We start from the raw sequence: 12,092 nt of genomic DNA, 5'->3' as shown, positions 1-12,092 counted from the left end.
ACAAAGATGTTCAATTTCTATCCTTGCTAAGGTTTTCTACCCTTTCTGATTCAAAACAAGAGACAATAGGTCTACAAGTCATGACAGAATGCATGACAGTTCTTCTGTGTGATTCAGTTATTCTTCAGCAGTAGTATATATACATCTTTGCAGTTTGGGCAAATACTCCCATCTTGTGGCTACAATGAAACAGCACTGTATGGTCAGTTACATTTGTAATTCAACTTCAGTTTATTAGTGATGCATACAGCAATTAAGCATATAATTATTTTACCTTGAGTACCATAGTGCTGTACATATATTTAAAGCTAGAATCCTTAGTTGCTACATCCATAATGGACTTATAAATTTATGATATATACCCATTGATTCTTGAACAATGTAACTTATGCCTCATGAGTTTAGTTCAACTGGTGTACCCCATCAGAAACGGAAATATAAACTTGTTTTACTCCCATGTTTGTAAACAATGTAAATGTAAACAAACACTATAGCCTCTAAACATGGTTAAAAGTATAATTCTGATATCATTGATGGTCAGTCCTTGCATCCGTAGCCTAGCGGTTAAGAGCGGGATAGTAACCGGAAGGTCGCTGGTTCAAATCCCTGAGCCGGCAAGGTGTAAAAATCTGCCGTTTTGCCCTTGAGCAAGGCAGGTAACTCCCAAAAACAACTGCTCCCGATGACATTGATTAAGGCAGCCCCCACACCGCACTGAAAATTCATTTGCATTCAGTTGTGCAAAGAACTAGGTATCTTTCCCGATGAATCTGAGAGTGGTTATATTTCTCCAGGCCCATCTCTCAGCTTTTTACCAAAACACTTCGTTATTGTTTCAATTAAGGACTCTAGCTTTAATCAAATGTCTGCTGTAATTGAGAATAATACAAATAAAGTAAAATATCATGCCCTACAGGGTTTGGAATTGTTTAAAAAATATTCACTTTTATTACTCTATGTAGCAATATGCAGTACAAACCTTTCTCTGACAATTAACATACTTATCACCAGAAATGGGTAAACACATTTAAAAAAAATACCAGAACATTACTGATAACATATAAATTCTCAAATCAAATATATATACGGTATATAAACAGAAAAGGGATAGTGTGCTTGTCGGCATGCTGCCTTATGTTAGCGGCGTGTTCTCAGTGTTGTTTTATTAAAACGTTTCACCTGCTCCTGCTTCCGACTCACTGCCGCCAAACTTACCCTAGTAAAACTGACTATCCTACCGATCCTCGACTACCGATCCTCGACTTCGGCGATGTCATCTACAAAATTGCTTCCAACACTCTACTCAGCAAACTGGATGCAGTTTATCACAGTGCCATCTGTTTTGTTACTAAAGCACCTTATACCACTACATATTCGTCGCCAGACCCACTGGCTCCAGGTCATCTACAAGTCCATGCTAGGTAAAGCTCCGCCTTATCTCAGTTCACTGGTCACGATGGCAACACCCACCCGTAACATGCGCTCCAGCAGGTGTATCTCACTGATCATCCCTAAAGTCAACACCTCATTTGGCCGTCTTTCGTTCCAGTTCTCTGCTGCCTGTGACTGGAACGAATTGCAAAAATCGCTGAAGTTGGAGACTTTTATCTCCCTCACCAACTTCAAACATCTGCTATCTGAGCAGCTAACCGATCGCTGCAGCTGTACATAGTCTATCGGTAAATAGCCCACCCATTTTTACCTACCTCATCCCCATACTGTTTTTATTTATTTACTTTTCTGCTCTTTTGCACACCAATATCTCTACCTGTACATGACCCTCTAATCATTTATCACCCCAGTGTTAATCTGCAAAATTGTAATTATTCGCCTACCTCCTCATGCCTTTTGCACACAATGTATATAGACTCTCCTTTTTTTCTACTCTGTTATTGACTTGTTAATTGTTTACTCCATGTGTAACTCTGTGTTGTTGTCTGTTCACACTGCTATGCTTTATCTTGGCCAGGTCGCAGTTGTAAATGAGAACTTGTTCTCAACTAGCCTACCTGGTTAAATAAAGGTGAAATAAAAAATAAAAAAATTACAACGATCCTCCTCTGATACAGTCTTCACCAAGGTTACATAATAGCTGACACATTATCACCCCAAACAATCCCATTTCTATAAGATACTAAATTGTTCCACTGCTTGATTCACAGTTTTTGGGGGGATTGCAATGGTCCTCTTGATTGGTCTTGTGATGCTGCTATGATGTCATTATTTGGGGCGGCAGGTAGCCTAGTGGTAAGACCATTGGATTTATAACCGAAAGGTTATCCCCGAGATCTTAAGATCTAATCCCCGAGCTGACAAGGTACAAATCTGTCGTTCTGGCCCTGAACAAGGCAGTTAACCCACTGTTCCTAGGCCGTCATTGAAAATAAGAAATTGTTCTTAACTGACTTAGGCAAATAAATGTGATGTTTAATTCTATGGCTCTGATCCAATGACTGTATATCCATCGAGATTAGTATTCTAATCACTAATTCTGTGTATAGGTCTGACCTATGTGTACTTAGTATTAATTCAATTTATACCATTGTTGAACACTAATTTCTGATTGGCATTCTAGAGCATGCATTATTTCCCTTTATACAACAGGTAGGTCTAATCCTGAATGCTGATTGGTTAAAAGCGCATTCCATCCGGTGTCTATTCCACAAGTTACCACCGGCTAAATCTATGATGTTAAAATGCCTATTTACTCTGTTCCATCTGACTGCGCAATCTACTGTCTCATCAGCCCAGGCAGGGAAGTTAAACTTAAAAAGCATCTAGACATTATCTCAAATTTCTTTTAGACTAACATTTAGTTTTCAACAGAGGAGATTTGTATAAACCTTACTGTCTGTCTCGCCGACATTTGCAACATTGTGTCAATATCTCCAACTGTCCCATAGTAATGAATGTGTAAGGGTCGGGATTCATTTTGTTCAACCTGAGCAAGTCTGCCACAAGTCCGAGACCACTATGATGACACACCAAATGCATTTGATGGATCCTTTTTGTCTTCTTCCAATGCCTTTTAAGGGGAAAGTAATCCAAATGTAACGGAAAGCAATCAGATAACATTACTGAGTTTGGGTAATCTAAAAGTTACGTTAATTATTACAACTTTGGACAGGTAACTAGTAACTGTAACAGATTACATTTAGAAAGTAACCTGCCAAACCCTGCAGGTAACCAGTCTCTGAAGTGGGACTTGAACAGGAAGACTACAGTCCAGGTGGTGACATCATATTTACAGTTCGGTGGGTGAGGGACGCTTCTAGCACCGTGAATAGAGTAGTGGTAGAACTGCCGACTCCTGATGTCACAGGTCCTTGGTGGTGGGGGTTTGATCTATGTCTAATTCGCTCTCTCCATCAGTCTCTCATTCTCATTCGTGAATTACTGTAAATAAAATGTAAAAAGACTCAAATCTATTTCAAAAGAAGAAGAAAAGAACAGCCTTCATGGTCTTATGATGCTGTCATGATGTCATATTCACATCTGGGTATGATCTTATTCTGTGGTGAAGTCATAAGTGATGTCCCAGCAGCCTCCACAATCCTATGTGGTGGTGCTGGGGTGATGTGACACGGGCTAAGTAAGCCTACAGACTCTGTGGTTCTCTGCAGGGATGTCATTGGTTGGGGCTATCAACTGGAGCGCTTGCAGCTGCTCCAGGCTGTCCTGCAGCTGGTGGGCACAGCTGGCCAGGTCCATGTAGAGCAGAGCAGAGTAGACATCCTCCAGGCCTGCAGCCGGGCCCTGGCTCCACAGCCGCAGCATCTGGTACTGCCGTTCCATGGAGCCTAGGCCCGGCTCCAGATCCACACGCTCCAGATGTCGGTCGGGCACAGAGAGCAGGCGCAGGAACTCCTTCCAGCGCCGCAGAGGCACCTCCTTGATGATGGCGTACAACACCTTGGCGGGCCAGCGCTCCTCCTGGGTCTCCTGTCGAGGGACTGATGAAGAGAGGGGAAAGGTGGGGAAGAAAGAAATTCTTGTAGTGTTCAGGTGAGCAAGGTGGTGTGGTGAATATTCAATCAAAACTGGTATCAGCAGGGTATATGAGGAACAGAGAAAAAGGAGAGGGAGGCAATCCGAAAGGTACTGTTATAGGCGAGAGAGATTCTTGAAAAATACAATTCTACACATTTTTACTAATTAATGAAAATTAAATAACTAAAATATAGTCGTTGTATAAGTATTCACCCCCTTAAATATAGGGTCTTCAAAAACGTTTTATTCAATGTCGTCTAAAATGAGAACGGTAACCCCTATCCATGAATACAGCTGGGGATCTTCCAAAACACAACCCAGCCAAGCCGCACTGCTTCTTGACACAATGCACCAACACCAATGTGTTGGAGAAAACACCGTACACCTGGCGACCGTGTCAGTGTGCACTGCGCCCGGCCCGCCACAGGAGTCGCTATTGCGCGATGGGACAAGAACATCCCTTTCAGCCAAACCCTCCCCTAGCCCGGACGACGCTGGGCCAATTGTGCGCCGCCCCATGGGTCTCCCGGTCGTGGCCGGCTGCGACAGAGCCTGGACCGAACCAGGATCTCTAGTGGCACAGCTAGCACTGCGATGCAGTTCCTTAGACCACTGCACCACTTGGGAGGCCCATACCATACAATCTTTGGTGCGATTTAGTACCATATATGAGCATATCGCCATAAAAGGGCAGGTCATATGTCATACCCACGAGCCCATTTCAAGATGGCTGCGACTCAAGAAGCCAAAACTATACAAATCTTGAACAACGTTGATATGTGTTGAAAGAGAAGACTCACAGACGATAGGGATATGTTATTTGTCAGCCTGTGACCTACTATTGTCGCTTCACAGCCCAGAGAGTCGTTTTCACTAAACATCAAACAACTTACAAGGTAAGAAAAAAACAGTTACTTTGTGAGTGCTTAATCTTGTGTGACCTGTGTTCTGACCATTTCCTTATCTCCCAGGTGTTTTCTTTCTAATGATACCAAGTTCACGCATGTCCTTTTGACATAACTGCTTATTAAAATCAGTTACTTTTGGGTATGTCTATTTAGATGGAAAGCTACATTTTTACCATTACATTTAAGAGGCTTTAGGCAAGCCTAAATGAGTTCAGAGGTAACATTAGCCTTCACAAATCACAATACGTTATATGGACTCCGAGGGAAATAATAGGGGTTGAAATGATTGAATGACTACTCTTTCCTCTGTCCCCTATACATACAACATCTGTAAGGTCCCTCAGTCAAGTATTGCATTTCAAGCACAGATTCAGCTACTATTGAGTAGATCGTGGACAAAAAAAATGACACATCCATTTGAATCCCACTTTGTAACATAATAAAATGTGAAGAAATCCAAGGGAGGTGTACACTTTCTATAGGCACTATAAGTATTAGAGAGTGTGGGCGAGATTCCACCAAAACTGGTATCAGATCATTTTTTGGGATGAGAGAAAACACTGTGAGGATGTGTTTTTAGGAGTGATAAATGTTTGTTTTTTCTAACAACATGACCATATCTCTGTCTTGTCTGTGTAAATTATGAGACCTGGTAAGTGTGATGCTAATAGTTTAAATAACAAAATGCTTGCTAGAAATAAAGGTATTTGCACACTATGCAAAATCCCAGTTCAATTCATTTGTTTTTGTGGAGGAAGCCTCAGTCTGGATGGGAATGACACGCAACCTGAGCTACACAAATGCTCCATAACCTTACAACGACACCACAGGGGAATTCTGATGTTGACAACCGTGAGCAATCTTCACGTAAACTAAACGTGGGCATACTGTTTCATCATAAAGAGACGTAAACATGGGGTTTTGACTGAAATATCAACAAGTAAACCTAACATTTGAGGTTAGAACCGGGTGGAAAGACTGGGGACAAACCCTTACTCTCACAGTGCTAAAACTACGCTCACTAATGTCACGCTTATCAGGTGCATATTTTCAGTGGACTGGATGTTGGAATCAGAGTGTAATTTGTAAGATGGATAAGGCAACACGCGCAAATGTTAAAGGTCAAGCATCTGGCTACTTCTTGGTATCTGATTTGCCATTTTCTCTGAAGCTCAGCTTATTTCTGATTCATATCATCAAAGTTTCCCAGTTTCCACCTACACATGCATGCCACCACCACGTGGCTGACCAGAGATAACTTTTACGCTGACACGCTGAGGTGTTAAAGGAAAGGCGGTTGTTTTGATTCTGAGAAACACAACAAACCACAACAGAGATACTGCCCACACCAGGAACAGGAAAGGTAGTAAGGCTGTACACACTACTCAGAAATGTGCTTGGTGGGATGTCAGTCCTATTTTATCTTAAGAGTACAGGGACTTTTGCTTCAGATTTTTGAAACATTAACGTTATTACAATATGTCATATACATTTATTATAAATCCAAGCTCCTGAACACAACCTTAAGTAGTACTACTGTAGCTTGCTAGAGAAGCTGAAAGCAACAAACTACAATAAAGACTTACTTCTGGGCTCTCTGCCTGGCAACAGGGGTGTGACAAGGGTGCGATACTCCGTCTTGGCAGCACTGTGAGAGAATGTCGTCATGGGAATCCCTTGAGTAATATTCAGTGTCTTGGAAGGGACAGGCAGACAGACAAGTCGTTAGCATCTGTCTGGCTAAGCAGTGCAGAAAAGCTTCCATACGCACATACAGTATATGTATGGTAACATATCAAAATAGATACAGGTCATTTTCTAAACTAGATAAGTCCTTACAGCTTTAAAATCACTGACTTTGTAATTAAAGAGGATAAAGACAAATTATTGGAAGAAAAAAAAGACCTATTGATGTAAACATTGTATCCAGAGTAACTTACAGTAGTGAGTCCATCAATTGTTTCTTACTTTTTTTTCCCGTAATGTAGTGCACGTGCTAATAGTGCGCGTAATGCACGTGCTAGTCAGGATTGGTCTACAGATAAATAAAAATGTATTTTTCTCATGTTCTTTATAGCTTCTCACTTGCTTCCTTTCCCACACTATCACTGATCATGATCCAAATGTAACACAAGAAACTGATACTTACCAGTGATGTTGGGCCATTTGGCTGACCTGTTTGAGTTAAAGACAGACTATCAGCGTTTCCTGCACCAACTGTTGCAGTGAATAACTTGTAAAGTGTATTCACATCAGATCTCTTTAAGATTTAATATGAATAATTATTATTACTGCTAATAACAGTTGACCCATATTTTCATGTAAACCAAGTATTACATTCAACACTTCAAAAATAAAATAACTTTCTATTATATATGAATTGCTCTAAGGGGTTCAATCTCAGTAGGCCATTGATAAGCCAGAGCCCACACTGTCAAATGGGTTACTGGATAGTTTATCATTACCGTTGGCTGATGTGTCCCTTGTAGGCAACTGGAGGTCCTTTTCAGGGGTCGCACAACAGCCATGCACCTTAGTCAGGACAAGGAGACCGGCAAATAACAGAATGGTCACCAGGACAACCACAAAGACATACCCGATGGTCAGAAGGGGATCTGTTGAGGATATGAATAAATATGACCATCAGTGGTGTTTTTCATACCACAAAAGCAACTGAACTATGTGACTACATTTAAGGTTCAGAAGAATGAAGGGGAGAGAGCAACACGATTAAACTAGAGCACCATTTTTTGCATGGAGGAGAAATTTAAGTTACTGTAAAAAAAAAAATGTACATCATAGAATTTGTCAGTATGATGCACTAACGCTGTCGATAGATTCATGCTATCAATTTCAGCGGCAATAGTGCCAGATGATTTGGACAGCAACATGAACATGATGATACTCTTACGGAGGTGCAGGGATAATTCAGATGGAACTGTTAGCAGGCATATAGGTATGCAGGACGGCTTGGAACGCTGCTCGTCCAATCAGCATCCATGATTTCAACAAACCATTTTAGAATTGTTAAAACGTAAGGTTGTCTGACCATTAATGACAGGCGCTGTGACAGGACTAAAAAGGCTTCATGAGGTGACTGAAAGAAGGATCTGTGGAAGCCAAGTTATTGGTGGAACTCACAATGGACTGGACCTGTTTGAGTGATGCTGGGGTTGGATGTCAAGGGTGTCAAGGGTGTCAAGGTTGGGAGTCTCTGAGTCGTAGTAATGGTGCAGAAGGAGCGACATTCTGTATATTTGGAACAGTCTTTACTGAAACATGAAGACAGAAAAACTCAAGGTCACTCACATTAAAACCAGAGGGGATTTCACCTTGACATTCAAAAAATTGTTTTATACGATACCAACAACACTCATGTATACATTTCAAGACTGGACAAGGGAAAGTCAGATGGAGCCCATGTTAGAAAACTTTCAACAAAAGGAAGGTTTAGATACAGATGTTTTTTGTATGTTGTGCTTTTGCATTGTACCCAATCCAGCCTAGAAGTTTAAACTCCCTCAATCTTAGTGTCACAACGATTTTTTACTTAAATCAGGGGGATGAAAATAAATATTGTATCTGTGACAAGTGGGCGTGCCTTTAGAACATGGATTACCAGAAACACAAGAGTACCTCAGAAACATAGAAGGGATGTTCAGGAACTTCAGACCGTATAAATCTGATAAAGCACCACTTTGAGAGGAAGTCCTCAACCCACTAACCTCAATGCATGTCATTACAGGATCTGATTAATCTTTCAGCAGCATCCAACAAATAACTGTGCTCCCTTAGTTGACGTCAACAACAGAGCATGTTCATTCTCTAGTACACTGGATTAAAATCCATGGCTGAGTCATTTCAGGGAAATGAAATCTACATCGACAAAAACTGTGGGTTTTGAGAGGTTATACTGAAGATGTTCTCTATATATTGCACTACTTTTGTAATTTATTTTAAATGTAACCTTTATTTAACTAGTCAAGTCAGTTAAGAACAAATTCTTATTTACAATGACGGCCTACCCCAGCCAAACCCGGACGACGCTGGGCCAATTGTGCGCTGCCCTATGGGACTCCCAATCACGGTCGGATGTGATGCAGCCTGGATTCAAACCAGGTACTGCAGTGACGCCTCTTGCACTGAGATGCAGTGTCTTAGACCACTGTGCCACTCGGGAGCCCTTTCGATCAGGGCCCATATCAAAAGTAGTGCACTATATAGGGACCACGATGCAATTTGGGATGCATGAAGGTCTCAATGTGAAACACTGTGGATGTGTCTGAGGTACTTTGGCAAGAATACAAATTTGATTTAAAAAATGTTCTAGGATGTTCCATGGTCATTGCCTCTGTCAAAATGTGATGGGTTTGTGAGACTAAAGACATGTGTGAGCACTACTCCTTGGCACTACAGAATATTGTATTGTCAGAGCTAAACAGAAAGGGTGGTGCGTATGCTCAGCTTACTAAATGTATAAATATTGTAGAAGCTGGAATCTGGTGGTCGTACATTTGACATTTGAAGCAATTCAACCCATTTCTGGATTTCTTTGGGTAGTAACTCTCCATGCAGCCACATTCAGTGTCATTCTTGGGCTCACAACTCTTCACCACCATTTGAGAGGCTAAGACACAAAGACAAAGCAAAGACACTGTCTCAGTCTCACTCCTATCACATAAACACACACACACACACACACACACACACACACACACACACACACACACACACACACACACACACACACACACACACACACACACACACACACACACACACACACACAGTTGATATAAACAGTTCTAGCAGTGTAAAATATTAAAATTGTTCTCTTTGCACACTGCGTGTGTGGTTCTGCTGACAGAATATGCTCAAGTCACACACCATAAATAAGCACACAGATGTTCTTCACACAAACATGAATACGTCTGAAAAATAACTGCAGCACTCAGTGCATTATTAGACTGCAGTCCATACAGTAGATGGTCACGTAAATAGGAGTGAAGAATGCTTACCTCTGTCATCACATGCTTTACAGCGTTTACAAGCTACATCATAATTTTGTATTGCAGCGAATTCTTTGCCCGCAATACATTTTATGCATTTGGAGGTTCCTTTTTCAATGTGAAAGCCTGAAAGACATGTTGAAATAAAGTGCAATGTATATGTATCTTTCGCCAAGTGATGCACAAACATTGTATTATATGCACTGTAATGTGTCTCAATTTAACTACGGTCTTACGTCAAGATTGTGAACAAAGCTGTGACAATACTGTATACACCAGGGGTACTCAAATACTATTGGAGAAGGTTCGGTCACACAAATGTCCTAGGTGGCAAAAGTCCGGATGGATATTGTAATTTATCAGCGGAGTAACAAACTCCCACCTCACAAACCATGCATCCCCAAATTGTTCAAACTGTTTACACCACTCTTGTTGGCGGAGATACAATTTTGCAGTTTTAAAGCAAATTTCTTGCAATTCTACACATTTTGCCATGGGGTGGAGAGAACATTTTGCCATTTTAAAGCTGGAGTTCTTAATGGTGAAACAGCCATGTCTGTTTGCAATACTACAACACCAAAGAAGTTACTGCAAACAACGAACACCTCGGACATCATTGCACGAGCGATAGAAGAGCACAATATGTACTACTTTTTTTTAATCATGCTGCTCCTCAGCTTCTTCACACTACTGCGGATTCCATCTTTTAAGTTTCCGGCAATTCTACACATTTTGCCATGTCTTGTGTGTGTTCATATGATACAAATAGCTCTGTCAGTAAATGACATAACAAGAGGAAAACTGCCCATGCACTACCAAATTTCAAAATTGCACCTACTACTACAACTCTCAATAGCAGAAAGTTGAAAGCCCGACTTAATTTCAAAAATAAATTAAAAAGTTGGGACCCGCGGTCCGTTTTGACACCATTCTGGGTCCGGATCCGAACAGCTGTCAGCCTATTGAGTGTGGCTGGTATACACTATACTGTAGTGTAGTTCGGGACTAACTAGTTCCACTTCTGTTTAAGCTCAGATTCTAATTGTGTTACTCAGTGATGTTTACCTGCTGGACATTCATTGCAGGTACTTTCCGGTTGTTTCTTTAGCATCTCCTCAGTGCAAATCCGCACAGAGTCAAGACAGGCTAGTGTCAACACCTGGCAGACAAAGGAGAGACAGAGGTTTGTCATTAGTGATATACCATTTGTCCTTGAGGAGTGCATAAACTGCTACAGCTTACAACACCAACATACTGATATACTCTTCCAAAATACATTTATGTGTATTTGGAAATTACCTCACTAATGGCCCACAATTAAAGGGGCATTGTGCAGGATTTTAACCTCATATTCATTATCTAAAGCACAATACCAGTGTCTACATATGAGCAAACGATATGTGATAATTAGGAACACTTAATAAGATTTGGCCAGTCAACACATTTAGAAATATTGCCTTCCACTTCACAACCTTGCTAACACCTATGACAACTATTATCACTCAATATTAAATAGTAAACATTTCAAGCATCGTCGTAAATAACCCTAAACCTAATCCATTGACAGTAACATGAAATAATTGTCTGTCATTATATAAATAAACTGCCATGATATCACTTTACATATCCATTATGATGCAGTTACATAAGCATTATGACAGGCCAATAACAAAACAAAAAAATGTATCCAAATTAATGTAAAGCAGAATGTGAATTTCCAATCAAAGTAGAGGAATTTTAATGAACATACAGAAATTAGAATATACAAAAATTAGATTTAGATAATAATTGTGTAAATACTTACCAACACATAGAACCACATTTTGAAAATACTTTAAAATGATAAAGTGTAGACAGTGGTTTGCTTCTCTCATTTGAAATAAATGGATGTACTCAACTCAATCATAAAACAAAACTTAAGATCAATATTAAAAAGACTATAGCCAAAAAAACATAGCGAGTCAATACAAAATGTTTGCAGCATTCTAGCTAGCCATTTGCCAATTTCCTAGTAGAAATTTGAACAAAAAAGCTAAAATGGCTCTTAATACGCTGTGATGAGTTAGAATTAGGTCAAAGGAAGTCTATAGTGTCAGCTCGTTCAAGACTTCAGAGAACTGATAAGGCAACAGGAAACTCAGTCAGATAAAATACTGGTTTCCATTGCTGGTACAACCATACGTAA

At 40.4% G+C, this 12,092-nt stretch overlaps 1 protein-coding gene across 2 annotated transcripts in view; it reads right to left on the bottom strand.

Annotated features, from left to right (window-relative positions):
* Window positions 1-207: 207 nt before the first annotated feature.
* Window positions 208-12,092, bottom strand: part of LOC110532217 (tumor necrosis factor receptor superfamily member 25) — a 17,785-nt gene continuing 5,900 nt past the window's right edge. Inside the window, exons 1-9 of one of the 2 annotated variants that reach the window (XM_021615922.3) lie at window positions 11,712-12,080; window positions 10,973-11,066; window positions 9,917-10,033; window positions 9,411-9,525; window positions 8,040-8,170; window positions 7,364-7,513; window positions 7,048-7,073; window positions 6,485-6,593; window positions 208-3,953 (exon numbers count right to left, since the gene is read on the bottom strand). In XM_021615922.3, coding sequence (XP_021471597.1) covers window positions 3,589-3,953; window positions 6,485-6,593; window positions 7,048-7,073; window positions 7,364-7,513; window positions 8,040-8,170; window positions 9,411-9,525; window positions 9,917-10,033; window positions 10,973-11,066; window positions 11,712-11,729 — 1,125 coding nt within the window. In that variant the 5' untranslated portion in view covers window positions 11,730-12,080 and the 3' untranslated portion in view covers window positions 208-3,588. Of the gene's footprint in view, window positions 3,954-6,484; window positions 6,594-7,047; window positions 7,074-7,363; window positions 7,514-8,039; window positions 8,171-9,410; window positions 9,526-9,916; window positions 10,034-10,972; window positions 11,067-11,711; window positions 12,081-12,092 lie in introns of those variants that run through there. The other variant, XM_021615923.3, reaches the window with a different exon arrangement.

Source organism: Oncorhynchus mykiss, chromosome 9, assembly GCF_057628025.1.
Source record: "Oncorhynchus mykiss isolate SJ-2025 chromosome 9, ASM5762802v1, whole genome shotgun sequence".
Classification (NCBI taxonomy): domain Eukaryota; kingdom Metazoa; phylum Chordata; class Actinopteri; order Salmoniformes; family Salmonidae; genus Oncorhynchus; species Oncorhynchus mykiss.
Note: the sequence above shows the minus strand (reverse complement) of the source record. Positions and strands in the feature narration are given on the sequence as shown.